The 18,716-nt window shown below is 47.3% G+C and overlaps 1 protein-coding gene across 4 annotated transcripts in view; it reads right to left on the reverse strand.

Moving 5' to 3' along the window:
- The window catches only part of Dip2a (disco interacting protein 2 homolog A), an 84,427-nt gene that overhangs the window by 2,353 nt on the left and 63,358 nt on the right, over positions 1–18,716 (reverse strand). For 2 of the 4 annotated variants that reach the window (XM_036167981.1, XM_036167979.1), the window contains 17 exons: positions 17,661–17,775; positions 15,795–15,996; positions 14,778–14,887; positions 14,622–14,702; positions 13,156–13,279; positions 10,732–10,853; positions 10,480–10,591; positions 8,945–9,054; positions 8,077–8,207; positions 6,886–7,054; positions 6,372–6,542; positions 5,233–5,262; positions 4,200–4,261; positions 4,005–4,062; positions 2,388–2,462; positions 894–1,068; positions 70–193 (listed from right to left, as the gene is read on the reverse strand). In XM_036167981.1, coding sequence (XP_036023874.1) covers positions 70–193; positions 894–1,068; positions 2,388–2,462; positions 4,005–4,062; positions 4,200–4,261; positions 5,233–5,262; positions 6,372–6,542; positions 6,886–7,054; positions 8,077–8,207; positions 8,945–9,054; positions 10,480–10,591; positions 10,732–10,853; positions 13,156–13,279; positions 14,622–14,702; positions 14,778–14,887; positions 15,795–15,996; positions 17,661–17,775 — 1,971 coding nt within the window. Of the gene's footprint in view, positions 1–69; positions 194–893; positions 1,069–2,387; positions 2,463–4,004; positions 4,063–4,199; positions 4,262–5,232; positions 5,263–6,371; positions 6,543–6,885; positions 7,055–8,076; positions 8,239–8,944; positions 9,055–10,479; positions 10,592–10,731; positions 10,854–13,155; positions 13,280–14,621; positions 14,703–14,777; positions 14,888–15,794; positions 15,997–17,660; positions 17,776–18,716 lie in introns of those variants that run through there. The other 2 variants (XM_036167980.1, XM_036167982.1) reach the window with 2 other exon arrangements.

Below are 18,716 nucleotides of genomic sequence, written 5' to 3' on the forward strand. Positions count from 1 at the left end.
TGTGTGCAGTGCTCATGCCCAGGGAGAGGCTGGAAGAGCAGCACAGGAAATCCCTCCATCAGCTCTTACCATTCTGCAATGCTCCTATGTGCACGGATCACGGAGGTTTCTATGTCGATGGGGTGGTACCGCATGCCTCTCAGTTCTAGCGTTTCATCCAGAGACCCAACAACATACAGTGCATCGTGTCGCTCTGTGAACATGAGTATGTGCATGCTTAGGAAGCAAGTTACACAGTGAGTCTGCCTACCCTCTGTGTGTGAACCCTACCAGATGCCCTGTGCCACATGGAGGCCATGACACCAATATCTCTTGGTGCTTGTGCTTCAAGCCAAGAGGACTGGTGGAGATGTCAACAACTTAAGTCTTACCTGTGCAGTGGTCGACAATCACAGGAGTTACAGCAGTGTAGGTTAGTGTGTTTTAATCATTTTAGCTACAGAATAGTATGGCAACCACAGGTTACAAAGCTCTGACTCCAGATGTTAGGTCCGCAGGGGCCAGACCTTTGGGCAACCATCACAGCTTGGCCTCATCAGGGTGGAAAGGGCACCACGTATGACTGAAGAGCCACACAGAGCACACCGTACTGATAATGAAGTTTCTGGGATGGCTACGTCACTTGGGAAAAACCTCACAGCATATGGCCAACAGCTGTCACAGTCTGAGGCTGTGAGGGGCAGCCACAGGAGGAGGAACAGAGCAAAGCGTACTGGCGCCTATTCTTTGCCCCACACTGAACAACACAAGTTATGGCCAGTGGTGTATGTGGGGTTGGGGGTTGTTTCAGATAATTAAGGGCACCCAAAGGGGAGGCAAGGCTCACAAGCTACAGCAACAGTACCCCCAGTCCCTGTAGTGCCGGGGCAAGGCCTTCACCAAAGAGCTCTTACCTCCACTGGCATCAGTCAGCTCTGTCCTGCGAAGAAAGCCAAGGTAGCCAGTCCTTGCCCAAATCGTCTGGGTGTCTCCAAAGCTTAGCCGGGCACTGAAGTGGTCAGCATGAAGTGTCTCCTCCCCATAGACCGTGTAATACCCAGTGGCATTGTGGGGACTGCTCACCCAGATCTAGTGGACAGGGGTAGTCAAGAAGACAAGCAAACCACTGAGTACTGATTCTGTCCTGCAGAGTCTATGGCCCAAAATGACCTCTTGATAACACCAAAAAGTAAGGGGAGCATTTCCAATGTCTTCTCTTGTAAACTGAATATAACTACAAGCATAGAGAGCAAACACAAATATGATTGATTACTATTATTCTTTTGCTTCCTCCTTGGCCCCTCATGATCCTGGATGAGGGATGGTAGACCAAGACAGAGTTCTCCAGAGAACCATGCTGGACTGCACCTCACCTCTCCTGAATCCTGTAACCTTTACTGGGCGTATAAACCTCTTTTAACTACCAGATAAACTACATGGAGTTGCCTTGTTAGTTCCCCGCTTTAGTGAGTGACGTACTCAACATACCCAGTACCCATGAATGATGGACCCCACTTTCTCACTGTCTGTGAGAGGCTCCGCTGGCCTACTCTTCATGACTGAGGAAGAACATCTGTTCACTACCCATGCATGAATGGTATACCTATCTATTACCTGGAAGTGAGGGGCTCTCCTGCCCCTGTGAGCAAGATAACCTATCTACCTAAAACCTATGATAGCCTCTGTGTGCCATAATTGCCTCATATATGGCTGAGTCTTTGGGACACCTGAGCCTGGAATAAAGTCCTATGTGGCCTTGAACCTGGCCAGTGTTTGATTGCTACTGGGTCTGTGACAAGTGGTTGACCAATTCTGCCCAAAGCAGCTATTCCTGTTCCCTGGGCTGCTGATGGTCCCATGTGACTCTCCTGGCACCCCAGTGCCCTCATAACTTGATTGGTGGGGTAGCCCAGTGAGAGGAGAGGCATCTTTCCCTACATACTGTGAGGCCCTATATACCAGCAGGGTCTAAGAGTGCAGGAGAGGTGGGAAAGAGACGACTTCTAGATTCTCAAAAGACATATGGAAGTTGGAGAGCAGTTGGGAATACTTGCTGCTCTTCCAGAGGACCTGAGTTTGGTTTCCAGCACCCACCTCCAGTGGCTCACAACCACCTGTAGCTCCAGCTCCAGGAAAGATCCCAGCCTCTGGCATCTACAGACACCTGCACTTGTGTGCACACACCCACAGAACACACACACACACACACTCACACCCCCACACACACACACCCACAGAACACACACACACACACACACACACACACAGAGGAATAATAAAAATAGATCTTTTCAAAAAGACATATGGAGTCCCAAGAGGTTTAGAATTCCTCAATTCTAAGGGAATTCTGAATGGAGGAGAGGGAAGGCTGTTACACTGGCCCACACCCAGCCTCCGGCAGCACTCACCTCACCTAGATGTGAGTCTCCGAGGGGCCCTTTGGTCTCAGTATGTGCAATGATGACCTTCACTCCTGGGAGGATCTACAAGGAGGAGAGGTGTTAAAGAAACCTCCTAGACTTCCGAGTCAGCAGCACCAGCAAGTCGTTCCTCATACCGCTTTTCCTTTCTGCCTCCGAAGCTGAGGAAGCTGATCAGCAGGACTGACTACAGATCAGGGAGCTTAGCAGCATTTTAAAAGATGGGGCCCTAACAGAAATACACTGGGAATCTGAACAAAACGGCCCTGGTCCTGACAACGGGCCCTGTCTTCTTTATTGGGAGGGCACTCTGGGGATCTTCTGCCATCCTACAGGTAGTCTATCTCATCAGGCATCTGTCAGTGGGGAAGTCCTGAACCTGTGAGCTACTCTGCTGACAGGCACCTGAGTGGCCATGTGCCCTGCTGAGCTTACCATACCCAGTTCTGGGCCCTCTGTGTACTGGGATCAGATCACCCTGCTTTGGGAGTCCAGCCACCTGCTTTGTGTCCCCAGTCTCCTCATGAATGAAACAGAGGATGACAATGAGGCCCTCAGAAAACTGAAGGAGGGGCTGCAGGAATGCATGGACTAGTAATAGATACCAGGCATCTCCTTGTTCTACGCTGCTGAGTAGTTCTGTCTCCTGATGCACTGATGAGAGAGTCTATTCTCTCTCCCTCTTTCTCTGTCTCTCTCTCTGGTCCACCTGAACCCTGAAACCAGAATACAATTCCACCAGACCCATGTTACTCCTGAAAAGCGGTGTGTGAAATAATTATAGAACAAGCCATACAGGGACAAGGTGGGTACAGGTATAAAGAGGATTCCTAAAGGTAGTGAGGAGGGGAAAACATGTCAAACAGTGCTCTGATCACCTGCCTTGCCTCCTAAAAGACAGCCGTGGCCAGGGCAGTAGCCATGGAGGTTTGGGGTAGCCAAGTTCCAGTTCCTGCCTCTGGGGCTAAAGTACATGTAGAAGCAGCCCTGGGAACCTCTGATAATCCTGGCTACAAAAAGGCTGCTGTGCAGTTGGGCAGGTAGCATGTGCCCACTCCGCTGGCCTATCTGACTCTCTCCCTGCCTAGTCACCCTTCCTTGACCTCTCCTTGCTTCTGAGGACGCCCGTCTTCCAGGGTTTGCTCTACTGACCCCACAGTGGCTCTTATTCCTATGTGCGCATTCTCAGGCAGATTTAGCCCCTCCCAACCCTGGAGGTTTCTGGGGGCCTCACTAGGCCAAGACTGGCTTAGATGGCAAATCTCTGGTTGTGCCCTGGCGGGGCCTCTTCTCCACTGTCACCACAGAAGAGCACATGTTCCTTTCTCGTCCAGTCCTGGATCAGGACTGCCCTTTGTGACTGGAAGCATGAGGGAGGGCCCTTGACCCGAAGCCTACCCACCCCACACCCTGCCACTGTCTGCAAAAAGGCAGTCCTTTCTCTGCTTCTGTTCCTGGGTCCTCCAACCATGGGTTCTAAGCTCTGAGCATTCAAATATCTAATTTCACATTTCTAGGCTCTTCAGTGGCCAATCCCACTCCCCAGATGGTATCATATTCACTAGGAACACGCATCCCAGCACTGTCCACACCAGCTTCTACTACCTTTCCAGACTCCATCAGTGGCAGGCTATGCGGAGAACCCCGTTCCACCAAACGAACTCTAAAAATTGACAAAGGAAAATGTTCACAGTAAAATTTACTCCACGGTCATTTCCAAAAAGGCAAATCACATGTGCCCCAAGTGAGCCCACAATGTCACCTCATTCGTGCAAGTGTGTGTGTGGGGGGGGGCAGTACCTGTCGTGACGTAGTGCCCGCATGTCCACATAGACAGTCGTGGGGTCTGGGCCTGTTGTGCCCTGGAAGGAGAACAACAGAGGAACTTCCTTCAGAATTCTTGTGCCCTGCCCACTTTCACAAGCGGGGCCACACATAGCTCCTCCCAGGCTGTTTAGGACACCCGGAAGAAAAGCCGTGCATCTTGCCACCAGCCTGCGCAAGGGCTCATGGTCCCCAGGGCAGAGCTGATGCTGTCCAGCCAAACAGCTACTTGGCTAGATGATATTGAGCAAAACACTCGGAAATTGTGAATGAAAACATCAAATCCTGGATTCTGTACATCAGTTCTGATCAGTTCCTGTCCCCGCTAGCCTCTGCTGTGCTGAGACAACACAGATTGCAGATTGGGGACATGTCCACCCAGCGTCAAGTCAGGGCCTGGAGTGTCACTTACTCTACTCAGGACCAAGTGCAGCGGATGCTCAGGTGAGCCAGACAACTTGAGTGTCACACTGGCAGGATGCACCGGACAGTACCGTCACTTAACGAGGTTTATTATTACGTTTATTTAATTGTATGCACACCCACATGCCTACAGCACGTATGTGGAGATCAGAGGACAACCCGGGGAGTCAATTCTCTTCTTCTACCTTGTGGGTCCCAGGGACTGAACTCAGGTCATCAGGCTTGGTAGCAAGCACCTTTACCTGCTGAGCCATCCCACCCCACTGGCCTAGTATTGCTATTTTATTGACAAGGAACATCAAATTAAATGGACACCTTGGTCTACATCATTCCCTGAAGAATTAGACAGACTAACCTCTCCGTAACCTCTGAAAACTGTTCCTTTACATTCGGTTACAAAGGAGCTCTTGTAAAGTCAAATAATTCTCATTGTAAATGAACTAAGACAGTAAAAGAGACACGTATTCTGGAATCTACCAGATGATCACATGAACTCATAGAAGCAGGGTGAGGGTAAGGAGCAGGAGGTGGGGGTGACAGACATGGAGAGACACTAGCAAGGTCAAGGGCTAGGGCAAGGTCCTACCTGCTCAGCTAGTTTTCCCAGCCTGTTGGGCTGACAGAGGCCAGGGCGGCCAGCAGAGGGAGACAGGGAGGAAAGAGCACAGGAAACAAACAGAAGGCCCCAGGCCACATGAGAAACACCAGAGAGAAGAGCGCATCACTGTATCTTAAAGAGCAAACACAGGTCTATGTTACGAGTTCCGCCCCTGCGCCCGGCGCTCACATACGTCAGGCCAGGGCCCAGTTTCTTCTGGCTACTCCGTCACCTGGAACTTACACAGTCAGAGTGGAGCCTTTCCATGGTTGAGAAGGCATCAGCAAAAGGAGGTAGGAAGCAGGGTGACACCTCTCAGCAGGTGTAGCCTCTGGAGCCAAGACCTGCCCTGCACATGAGCCACCAAGAGAATAGGGTACACGCCAAGCACACGCTTCGGGAACCCAGAAAGGGTACTTTGTGGGGATTTCAGCATTTGATATGTCAGCTAGCTGAGCAGTATTTGGCTTTAAGAAAGGCTTAGAGAGAAGTAAAATAGAGACTAATATAAAAATCAGAAAATGGGGACAGCTACTGAAAAAGCCTTGTGATACTCATGTCAATTCTGAGACTCCTTAGGGACAGTCCTAAACTAAAGTGGACAATACGAATGATCACCATTATCAGTGCTCCAATTTAAAATCTGTACATGTATAACATGTATGTATGTATGTGGGTATATATGTACATATACACATATACATGTGTGTATATATATATATATATTTGTTTGCTTTAAAGCAAGAGTTCTATGTAGCCGTGACTATTTGGAATTCACTGTGTAGACCAGGCTAGGCTCAAACTCAAAAAGATTCGCAATTTACTATAGATTTCTTAGGAAAGCAAGTTCAATTCTGCTTTTAAAGATTATCTGCATATAGTACTTAACTTAGAAATGCTCATAGTTACAGTAGTCACTGCTCAAAAAACAAGCTTTTTTCCTATCTAAATAGTCCTGTTCATCATAAAGAACAAGGTCCTCATAGTCCTCAAAGCTGAACGGTTGTGTGGAAATGTCACAGCCACACCTCCAAGGTGGAGAGAGAGATAAAGCTATGTTCTCGTGTCAGTCTATGAACGCGTTATTCCAGTGCAGGTGTCAGTGATCCTAGGTGCAACCAGCTTACCTGGAGACAAATGGCCACATTGACCCTGCACCCAAAGGTGGTGCTCACAGCGCGTGCAGGGAGGCCCAGGTCTTTGAACAGCTTGGAAAAGGACTGCGTCAATGAGATCCGGGGCCGCTCCTCAGCCACGACCATACACGTGCGCACGCAGGACAGGTTCACCCCCTTCATCTGGAGAAGAGCAGGAAGTCACTGACAACACACACAGCCTGGGGCCCCCCTCAGCACTGACTGTCCAAAGGAATTTCTGTGGGAGACCCATGGGGTCTGACTGCAGAGCTGAGCACATAAAGGCAGGTTTGAACACAAACCCATCTCCTCTAGTTCTGCCTTCGTCTAGGGAATTCTAAGCACAGAAGCACTGGTGAGGACCCTGGAAGTCTATGACCAACCCCTGTCCTGTCTCCTCACACACCCTCCTCTCCCCTGGGTGGGCAGCTGGGGAAGAGACCTTGGCAGATGTGTGTGGGCTTAGAAGAACCACTGTGGCAGTGTAGCCCAGCTTGGCACTTACCCTAAGGGCACCTGTCTGTGCACCCAGACCCTTGGTGCACATCTCCATCACTGAGTAGGAACAGAAGGTAACACGGGCCTTGTACTGGCTGACAGCGGACAGCCAGAGGGACACATTGCTCTCCAGCTCCAGTGGGGGAACAAGCACTGACTGGTGTCCAGAATAGACGCTGTGAGGAAAAAGACAGTTGGAAGGAGCCAGTGTGCCGAGCCCCAGGCTCCTTCCTCACATAGACCAGTTCTCCAGCCTGAATGGGCACCAGTCTGTTCTGAAGTTCAGTGGGAGTTTCGCAAAAACACACTGTGCAGTGTGGTCCTGCACTCCACCCCATCAATCAAAAGCATCGGGAACAATGTATGGAAGAGGCTTCCTGAGTACAAAGGGGGGGGGGGTCACTACTTTTTAGCATTTGAACGACCAGAAGATTCCCCCAATCACTCTTTTTTTTTTTTTTCCTTCAAGACAGGGTTTCTCTGGGTAGACCTGGAACTCACTCTGTAGACTAGGCTGGCCTCCAACTCACAGAGATCCGCCTGCCCCTGCCTCCTAAGTGCTGGGATTAAAGGAGTGCACCACCACTGCCCTCTTACCAATCACTAATGATGGACAGAGTTTGTATTTAATGAAAAACATTTTTAGTCTTTTCCTTTCAAAAAAAAATGATCGTGTGTGTGTGTGTGTGTGTGTGTGTGTGTGTGTGTGATATGTAGGGTGCATATTACACGGTGCATTAGTACAGGTCGGGGCAACTTCACAGAGTCTTTTCTCCTTTCACTTTGATGTGGGTTCAGGGATTGAACTCGGGTTGCGAGGTCTGCACAGCAAGTGTCGTTACCTTCTGAGCCACCGTGTTGGCCTTTATTTCTTTTTCTTTTCTTTCTTTCTTTCTTTTTTGAGACAGAGTCTTACTATACAGGCTTAGCTGGCCTGGAACTTGCTATGTGGACTAGTCTGGCCTCAAACTCAGAGGTCACCTATTTCTGAATACCAAGTGCTGAGATAAAGGCATATTTCACCATTCCTGACTAGTTTTATTCTTTTATTAAGCTGTAAACGCAGACTCTAACCAACAAACAAATCCATTCACACTTCTTAGATTCCTAGACACTCAAAAAACCATTTAAGGGTCTTAAGTTCTGAAGAATCACACAAACCACACAGGCCCCAGGAGCCATGAGTGCATGCCCTCACCTGCACAGGCACCACAGTGCAAAGCCGAGGCCACAGTAAGGGTCCAGGCAGATGGCAATCTGCCGTGAGGGGTACAGCTCACACTGAAGCTTTATGGAGCGGCACAAGGCACTTGTGGCTGCATGTGACATCTGCAGGAGTGAAGAAAAGGCCTGCTCAGGGCTGTGAAGGAAGAAAGGGTTAGAGGCCATGTCTGCTATGCACCGTGGTTGGCTGGGCATGCAGCTCCATATCACCAAGCACCAAATCACTTTCTAAGAAGATGGGTGGCTCATACCCCCATAGAACTGAATTATACCCACAAAAATTACACATAGAAATCTCTGAAACAAGATCCTATGCCAGTAAATAACATTCTAACTGCACTATTACAAAATGATTTATTTGTTTTATTTATGTGTATGAGTTTATGTACACCATGTGCATGGCTGGTGTCCATGGAGGCCAGAAGAGGCGGTCAAATCCCCTGGAATTGGAATTACATGTGGCTGCAAGCCGCCTGAAATAGGTGCCAGGAACCTGGGTCCTCTGCAAGAGCAGCCAGTGCTCTTAATGCTGAGTTCTCATACCAGTCGCTTTAAATGTACTCTTAATTCACATTAAATAAACTCAGCAAAGTCACCTTAAAAAATCTAGAGTCCAGACATAACTGCAAACAGCAAAATATGCAATATTCTCAGGTGTCTGATTTTGGCTTTCACCAATGTTTAACATGAATCTCAAGACACAATATTGCTGCTTTGTGCTTTGGATAAGAAACATCTGCCTAAAGCGACAACATGCACCCTTCCTATTTGGAGCCTCACCCCTGCCCATCCCCTCAGTGCGCCCCTGAGGTTGAAGCCAACAGGAGCCCATGAGGTCCTACCTTTACTCCAGCTAAGATCCCTGTAGTGGACACACTGAAGTCCAAGTATGCAAGCACATCTGGGGAGGGTGGTCTGAAAATGCTGGCGACCTTCTTTTTTGGAATGTCATCTGTCAAACAGAAGATACCAGTGACGAACGTCAGTCTGCACAAGCAGAAGCTTCAACTTCCCCAGAGACAGATCTGTCACACAAGACAGGCTACCAGAGAGCCGGGGTGTATTGTGCTGGCATGTGGGGAAGTTCACTCTTTCAGGAGCGATCACTGGAGCAGGCTCACCATGCCTGTTCTGTGGGTGTGGAGTCTGGATGCTGAAGGGAACAGGAGGAGAAAGCACTTCTCTGCTAAATGGGGAAGGCAGGGTGCTGAGGATATGCCAATAATGCAGAGGCTGTGGCAGAGCTACAAGACTAGCCAGGCAGACAGACTCTTGGGGTCTGTGTCCTCCAAGTTTATGAGGTAAAAAATGCTACCGTCTGCTGTACAAACGGGCACAGGTTCAAGAAAGGCAAGGCTGAGCTCTTGAGACTGAAGGATTCTGGCCAGCTGGAGCACAGACCCTGACCCCTGGCCCATATCAGCTGCCCAGTGCTAGTTCCTCATGCCTGCCACAGTATCAGGCACACAGCTATATTAGTCTCTGGTTTCCATATAAAGCAGAACTTCAGAATGCAAGGGTATGATGGAAAAGGAGGTTCCTGCCACTCAGAAGCCAGTACTTGGTCTGCTTGGCCGAGCAGTCTACATCTGCAGAGCAAAGCTGCCCTTAGCCCAGCCTGGTGACTTAACCATAAGACATAGCTTCTTCCCAGCTGGTGTGACGGCATCTCAAGGGGCATGATGGCATTCACCAGTGATAATGACAGGGATTCTAGGAGGTACACAGTGAAAACTGTGTCCCTAAGGAATCAACAAAAACATGTAGACAATTACCAGCTAACTATGTTGGCAGGAGGCAGAGGGGAATAGGATTTCAGCCCCTAACATTAGCATGGGGATTGCTCATGGTAGACCCAGAGTGGAGAAGACCTCATAACCTAGACAGGGAACCAGGCCATGTATGCAACAGTGGTACCTAATGTCCCACTAACACTGTGCCTGCTCTACCAGGTAAACCCAAAAAGGCATCTTGTCATGAACATAGCTGATCTATTTATCTGAACATTTAATTTTTCAATGTTATTTTAGTGTGTGTGTGTGTGTGTGTGTGTGTGTGTGTGTGTGTGTGTGTGTGTGTGTGTGTGTGTGTATTTCTGAGTGTGTGTGTGTGTGTGTGTGTGCAGAAGTCACAAAAGAACATGAAGTCCCTTGGTACTAGAGTTACAGGCAGTTGCAAGCTTCCATGTGGGTGCTGACAACCACATCTCAGTCCTCTGCAAGAGCAGTGAGTGCTCTTAACCACTGAGTCCTCTCTCCAGCTCCCTCACGTCTTTTTGTTTTGTTTTGCATATCAACAGTGTAACACCATCAACAGAAAGCCTGCGGGAAAGAAAGCAACAGTCTGTCTTTACAGAGCAGCTGCTGGAGACACGTACCTGTATCTAGGATGGTGGGCCAGGTCCTGACATCTACAGCGGCAGCTGCTTCTTTGGACTTGAGCAGCCGTGTAATGGCCTGCGTGCTAAGGACACACGCAGATTTGCTGACCTGTGTCACATGGAAGCAAGAACCCAAGTAAGCTGTCATCTTGCCACTCATCTGCATACCAGTCTGCAGAGAAGAGCATGCATGACAAGCACTGTGACCCCCGCCCAAGAGGGCATGGCCTGCCAGTAGGGAGCACATACCTCTACAATCATCTTCACAGTGGGCAATGTGGTGCCAAGGTTCTGGGGGTGTGGGGGTCGCACAGTGACAGGCACACAGCCACAGTACAGGCAGCCATAGAATGCGGCAATAAGATCAACTCCTGGGGAGACAGGGCACATGGTCAACACTGGGCTCAAGAGTGTAGGCATACAATTTCAGGTCCGATAAGGACAACCTAGAATATTTGTCCACAGATAGAAAAGGGACAAGCAGGCATGGTTTCCTTTCAATACAGCCATGGTTAACTCCAAACGATAAGGCTGGAGTTCACCAAACCTAGCACTGATAGTATGTACAGAAAGGAGGGCACCCTTACACCCTGCAAGAGGGGTCTCAAGAAGGGCCATGAAGATGTGGGGTGGGGGTACACCAGGTGCTCACATACTGTAGTAGGAAGATCCTTGCCCTGTACAGCAGCAGTAGACCTCTGGTCCACCAGACCCAGGTGCTACAAGGGCTGGACAAGTCTGCATACACAGACCTCAGAGGGCAACCTTTGAGACAAACTGCTCTCAGTGGAGTTTCCCCAGCCACCACATCGAGAGGAGCCATTCCTTCAGACACCTATGAAAACCTAACAGTCTGTCTCAAAACGTATTAAAATACATTAAAAATAATATTAATAGAAACCATAATTTTTAAAAAAAATCAGACATGAATAGAAATTTAAAAAATTCATTTCAAGATAAAGATGCCGCTTGAAGGAACACAAGACAACAAAGTCTTAAGATAAAAGATAAGGATGACATTTAAAACTTTGAGTGGGAAGAAGATAAGAGAAGAGGAAATGTCAGTTACTAAAGGCAGATAAAGACCCACAGATGGAAGGAGCAGAAGTCCATGGAGAGAAGCAAAGGATCAGAAGGCACAGCAGGAAGATGATGCTTCAAGAAACTTTCTTCACACCGGGCATTGGTGGCGCACGCCTTTAATCCCAGCACTCGGGAGGCAGAGGCAGGCAGATCTTTGTGAGTTCGAGGACAGCCTGATCTACCAAGCGAGAAGCAGGAAAGACGCAAAGCTACACAGAGAAACCTGTCTCGAAAAACCAAAAGGAAAAAAAAAAAACTTTCTTCAATTAAAAGACATGAAGACTCACATTCAGAAAGACCCTGGACATGAGATTACTGAGCACGAACAATCAACATTAACTGTGCGACATACTAGACCTTGAAGACGGGGAAACACAGTAAAAGATTTTCGCTCACTAGAGTAATGGGGCTGTTGCGGGTGGAGATAGCACTGCCTTTGTTGTGCCAGGAACAATGGAGCAATGGCTGAAGACAGCAGTGGCTGATCACATACGCCAGGGGTTTTCATGGAGCATAAAGTGAGTATTGATCCCACATGGCTCCCTAAGGAGTCCTCCAGGAGAGGAGATCGAGAAAATCACTTCCCAGGGGCTGAGACAGATGCACTAAGGGGACATCTATATGGCTAGTACAGAACTGTAGACATGAGACAATGTGAAGGGAGAATGAAGCTGTGGCAGCCACTGCCTGAGAATAGCATCTGCCATCTGCTGCAGCCCTAATAAGAGGGTGAGACAGAGCACCTGCCAGCATGTGCAAGGCCCTGGCTTCACTCCTCGGCACCATGAAAAAAGCGGGTGGGGTTACAAGTGAAAACATGCCAAAAAGTTCAACCTGTTATTTTTAAAAAAAATCACCAAGGTGCCTAAGGTACTGTCATAATTATTTTGAGAATGTGACATGTAATGAAGGATACCCAAAAAATGTGTAATAATATGACACTCCAATCTTGCTACATCCTAAAGCAGTAGTTCTCAACCTGTGGGTCTTGAGCCCTCTGGGGGTTCAATATCTCATAGAGGTCACATATCAAATCTCCTGAAGATCAGATATTTGTATCATGATTCATAACAGTAGCAAAATTACAGTTATGAATGAAGTAACAATGAGAATAACTTTATGGCTGGTGGTCACCACCACAACATGAGGGACTAAAGGTTGGCAGCATTAGGAGAACAACTGTCCTGAAGAATCAGGGGCTTTAGAGTGGGAAAGCGATCTTAGGGAAGAAGTTTAGTAAAACCCTGTAGTTTGAACTTGAGTAGGAAGAGACAGTATGAACCAGGAACTCTCTAAGAAACACAACCATACTTCAAAGTCTAACTCTGCTCACAGCAGCCAGCAGCAATATCTGCCCCTCACCCCCATCCCTTTTCTAAAATGTTGTGCCTGGACAGGTGAGAGTCTAGCTCTAGAGTGAGACACACAGGACAAGCCTGAGAACCTGTCACCCTGACAGCAAAAAAGCTACCAAGACCACTAGGGACAGAGGTCCCACCCAAAGGGTTCATGGCGGCACTGGCATCGCAAGAGTAAAGAGGGGCAGAGCTCAGTTTCCAAAGGCCAGGAGAGGGTCTTGGGGGCATTTACCTGGGGGATAGACCAAAGCCACATGGTCCCCAGCATCCAGTCGCCCCTTCTCCATCAGAGCAGCAGCCACTCTCTCAGCTCTTTTGTGCAGCTGGATACAGGTTGCAGTGCTGGTGACTGTGCCCTGGAGAAGAATCAAGTTCATTGGTGTGTTGATATTTTCAGACAGAAGAGTGTCTGCTCTGGTACCTGTGTGCATCCTTCTGCACACTGGGCTCCTGTGGTCAGCAATCAAATTATGTCAATGCTAGGCAATACTGGGCTCCGTAGTATAGATGCTTGGAGCAGAGGGCTGGGCATCTCTGAGTGGCCCAACCTGAGCCTAGAAAGGTAAATACTTCACTCATACCAGACAGAGCCAAAGAGTGTAAAAAGCCAAAATACTCATGCCTGGGACCCATCTGAATCCTGAATCCTTTCCCTGAGACCTGTCTCACTGGCTTCCCCACTTTGAGCCCACAGGACATTGCCCTCTAGTCCCTGTCCAGTGCTCACATTTCCACTTCTCTCCACTAATCTGGAGGATCTCCCCACAAGCTGACTACATCTTCACTGACAATCACTATCTGTCAGCATAACTTAGAATTCAACTATCAGTTGGACGTTTATGGAGACACACCAGGAAGCAAGACAGCTTCTCACATAAGAAACTTGAGTTTTTAACGAAGAAGATTTTCTGTTGTTTAATCACAGTGGGCATCAATAAGCACTCTGAATGACTTGAGCATGGAGGCAGAGCCCTGTGCTACACTTGAGGCTGAGAAAGGAAGATGGAGAGTTGAAAGCCAACCTGGGATATACAACAAGATCCTGTCAGATAAAATTAAACAAAAAAAGCAAATCTCTGGATGAGCAAAGAGTACCAGGGTCTAACTTCTTGCATTTTCTGATATCATGGTACCTGCCCTTTGTGACAAAAATCAAGGTCTCTTAAAGCATATTTGATGTAGCTGGCAGGGGAGTCACACAAGGTCTTCCCAATGCTTGTTTCTGTAATCTTGCAATGTGAGCGATACAGAATCTCCTTTAGATTCCAGGCATTCTGAGTATGGTGTAGAGCATTAACAGGTATTCAGACCACATGACAGTGAATTTCTCACCCATGAAGGAGAAGGAGTGTGGAGCAGCCAATAGTGTTTGCCATTTCAAAGATCTACACATATACACAAAGTCTGAATGCATAAGTTTTATCACACAAATATCTCCTTTCAGCTCATAAACCCGAGTATTTACACAGATACAGTTCTTAATAAGAAAACAGAGCTGACAAGAACTTTCCAGATAAATACAAAGTCAAACAGAATTCTTGTCAACTGCACAAAGCACAGGTCTCTACAAGAAAAGCAACAGGCAGAGAGAACCCTGCCACAGAAGGGACCAAAACCTAGTAGCATTCTAGTGTCCTAACACAAATAAGGAAGGCTTGGAAATGACAAAGTGGAAAGACCCCCAGAGTCCTGCCTCACCTTGGCGTTCAGCAACAAGAAGAGCGGGTGGTCAGGAGTGGTGTGAGCTCGCCACTGCAGCACGTCCGCCAGGAACAGGAACTGCACAGAGAAAGGATGGCTCGGCACCTGCACAGTACGCTGGATGCCACACACACCCTAGGAGCCACCCAGTACCTTCCGGGCCTGGTCACTGTCCTCCAGGTGGGCCAGCTCTCTCCCAGAGGCCTGTGCAATCCTTTTTCCAGCAACTAGGTTCCCAACAATCATTGAGGCTGGTCCAACTTCTACAAACATATTCCAAATGGCAAGTTGGGAACTTGTAGTCCATAAATGTCACTTATATATAAAACACTTGATATTTTGAAATATACCTGAATTGGGTATTTGACTCTTAAAATGTAAATATTCAGATCACTCTTAAATACAAACTCTGTCATATAACGTATTTCTTGGGATGTTAACCAAATTATTGTTTTATTACTTTACTATATTATATATATAAATCAGAATTCTTTTTTGTTGTTGTTGTTTTGTTTTGTTTTTCAAGACAGGGTTTCTCTGTGTAGCTTTGAGCCTTTCCTGGACCTCACTTGGTAGCCCAGGCTGGCCTCGAACTCACAGAGATCCACCTGCCTCTGCCTCCCGAGTGCTGGGATTACAGGCTTGTGCCACCACCGCCTGGCATAAATCAGAATTCTTGAAGTATGTTATACTTTTAAGTGGTATTTTATGTGTTCAACAATCATTAAAAGAAAGTTAGCTTTTCCTATTTATATAACCAAAGTAATGACAAACTGAATATAATAGTTAAACCGGCCTTTACATTTAGTTTTGTGTTAAATCAGGAAATTGGCCCTTAAGAAACTTCCATTCTGGCAACCTAATGGCCACCAGAGGCTCCTTGGATTTCAGAGCCCACATCTGCTTATAGACATCATTTCTACCTCCAAGGAGCTACCCTTGAATTTACCATTAAAACTGGTTCCTAACAAGCAGATAGAAGCCAATAGGCAGTGCGCCAGCAACGTCCCTTGTGAACTAGGGGCTAGTGCGTACACACTCTGACCCTGAACCCCAGGACAGAGAGGTGGGTACTTACTGTTGCAAGATCCAGTGCAGCTGTACCCCAGCCAGGACCGCAGTCAACATCAATTTTAAGGGCAGACAGTCTTATTATTGGGTACAACTAACCTGGCTGCTTCTGGCGAGGCTTGGGAAGGTTGGTAACACAGGTGTGAGGGCACATCAACACATTACATGGGTGTAGCATCCCTTCCAGAAAGCGCTGCTTAGTTTCAGAAATGTGAATTCCTCCAAGAGGAGCCTTGGGCAAGGTGTTGGCAGGAACCAGGGCCAAACAGTACACACCCACCTGGTGGATGCTGTCGATGGCCTGGAAGGCAAGAACTCTGCTGAGCACACACTGCCAGCCCACGTGGGGGGTGGGGAGAACTGGAAGGGGACGCCACACAGAACAGAAAACTGGAGTGCAGAGGTCCAGGAGGCCAGGCAAACTCTGAAACATCTCGCTAAGTAAAGAAGATGGAGAGTGTGCCTATTTCTACCATAAGATACAGAGTTTACAGACACAGACATGTAAACCTGTGTAACTGCTGTTACTAAAAGCAGAAAACTCAGTAGCCACAAAAGCATAGTGAGGCCTCTAGTTGGGATGAAGTGAACCAAAAATGACAGAAGCTAAACATCCTGCACTTGGAATTATGTTTATATTTCAAACACAACCACTGGAGTATAAAAAGCCGTCTCTAATAACTGAAAGTAAAAAGAGCATACTCAATCAGAAGTTAGCTAGAAGCATAGTTCAGAGGCTCAAGTTAATGTGGCTTTAAACAGTCTTGATAGTTGATCCTCAGGGAGAAGTGTTCAAAGGAAGAGAATTGCAAAATCAGGTGTGCTGTCCCCAGCTCTCCTGTCTGGGTCAGCACGGAGACCACACTGTGAGACACTGGAGCCCAGTGGCCAGAGTCACTGAGTGATGCTACCTAGCTGTTGGCCACTACATTGACAGGAGGACACTGATGTAAGAGGAAACTGTATGGTTTTGAGTTCGAATAAGAACTCTCAGCATAAATTCGGAATACAGAGAATCTCACAAACACGCTGACAGAGACCATTTTCTATTCTGTCTTCTGAGAAGGGGCCGAGGTAATGACTAAGCAATAACTAGTGATGACTAAGTGATACCTGGAGTAAGGTCAAGTTCACAGTCAGTGGACTCCAATGTCCCCCTCAAGACTGCACAGGACAGGTACCCTTGCGTCTGGCCTACCTGTTCCTACTGTGGCCTCAGAGACCTCAGGCTGTGTGTCAAGAGACTCCCATTGACCTCAAATGATAACAGTCATAGCTACAATACATCGAAACCCATTAGTTCATGAGGAAACAAGCAAGCTCAGGGATCACCCCAAAGGAGTCATACTCTGAAATCCATTCACCATCTTTCCTTCCTGTATGTTCTAGTTAATGATGAAGGGTGGATGAAAAAGTCACAGTATGACTGTCACAAAATCAATAGGTCACAAGCACAGGACATAAGGGTACCAACAAAGGGGAGCCCCAGGCTTCCTGAATCACCTTCAACAGGAGTCTGACCAGAAAACTGGCCTATTCCAATCAAGCCTCCAGATCCACTGAACAGGAGCCAGACACAGAGACACATGACTACAAAAGCATGGTCTGGTCAGACTGAGGAAATGCCACTCCACAACCTGTTTTCCTCAAAATTGCCACAAAAATGACAGGGTCATCTACAGACTAAAAAGAACCAATTTTGTGACTGTGTCAAACCAAATAATCACTAGATAGTTAAAGAAATTTGAATTGTTAATTTTAAGGTCTGTTAATAGTGTTTATGGAGGTACACATAAATCAGTGTGATGGAAATGGGGGGCTACTATGCTTTGTTTATACTTGACTAATCTGAAATGCTCCATAACAAAACAAAGCATGGCCTCTCTGACTCTCGTGGCTTTTCCCTTTTAACTGTCTGTCATCTATAAACATGTGCTGGAAATAGTGACCATCCAGTATGCCCACCTGTAGCACACGGCTCATCCACTGGAAGCTGTCTTCCTCTGAAGCGTCAGGCCGCTGTTCAGCTACCAAGACAATGCGGTCATCATGCAGCACAGTCACGGAGAATACAGCGATCCTGAGAGAAGGCAAAGGCAAAGTGGCTATACAGAAGTGTGGTGTGCTCCCTCTCTCAATCAGGACTACATGAAAGATGCCAAGTTCTGTGTAGTAAACACATCACTTATTGTAAATGCATGAAGTGATCTGTCATTCTAATCTCGGGTATTATAGCCAAAACAGTTTCAATTCACAAAATGAAAAGATTGTAGTACTAAGCACAATTTTTAAAAGCTTTTTTTGTAGTTTTAACATCCCGACTGCAGTTTTCCCTCCCTCCTCTCCTTCCAGTCTCTCTCCCCCACCTCCCCCACCCGGTCCACTCTTCCTCCTCCGTTTCTCTTCAAAAAGGGCAGGTCTCCCATGGATGTATCAACTGCCATGGTCTTTCAAGTTGCAGTGAGACTAGGCACCTCCTCTCATATTAAGGCTGGACTGGGACACATGAATCTCACTGTGAAGGGGAAAATTTCTTAATTCTAATGTTAATGTCACATTTCCTTGTGAATAACTCTTTAAAAGTTTTACTTTGTAAACAAAAGGTCAAATCCTTCAATAATGAGTTGATTAATACTAATTGTGACTGATTTATTTGGACTTGTTTCTACTACCCAACTTAACAGATTTCAACAAGTCCTCTTCCATTTACATTTTCCCCCTAAGGACTGGAGAGATGGCCCAGAGGTTAGGGGCACTGGCTGCTTCTCCAGAAGACCTAGGTTTGATTCCAAGCAACTACATGGTCACTAGTGATGTGTAACTCCAGTCCCAGGGACTCTGATGCCCTTTTCTGGACCCCGTGGGCACCAGGCACACATATGGTACACAGGTATATATGCAAAATACCCATGCAGATAACATAAAAATAAACAAATGTCATGTTTTATGTTTTCCTACAGCATGTGCACGTGGCAACACTTGTGTGGTCAGAGGAAACCTTCAGATGTCAGTTCTCAATGT

Source organism: Onychomys torridus, chromosome 18, assembly GCF_903995425.1.
Source record: "Onychomys torridus chromosome 18, mOncTor1.1, whole genome shotgun sequence".
Taxonomy (NCBI): Eukaryota; Metazoa; Chordata; class Mammalia; order Rodentia; family Cricetidae; genus Onychomys; species Onychomys torridus.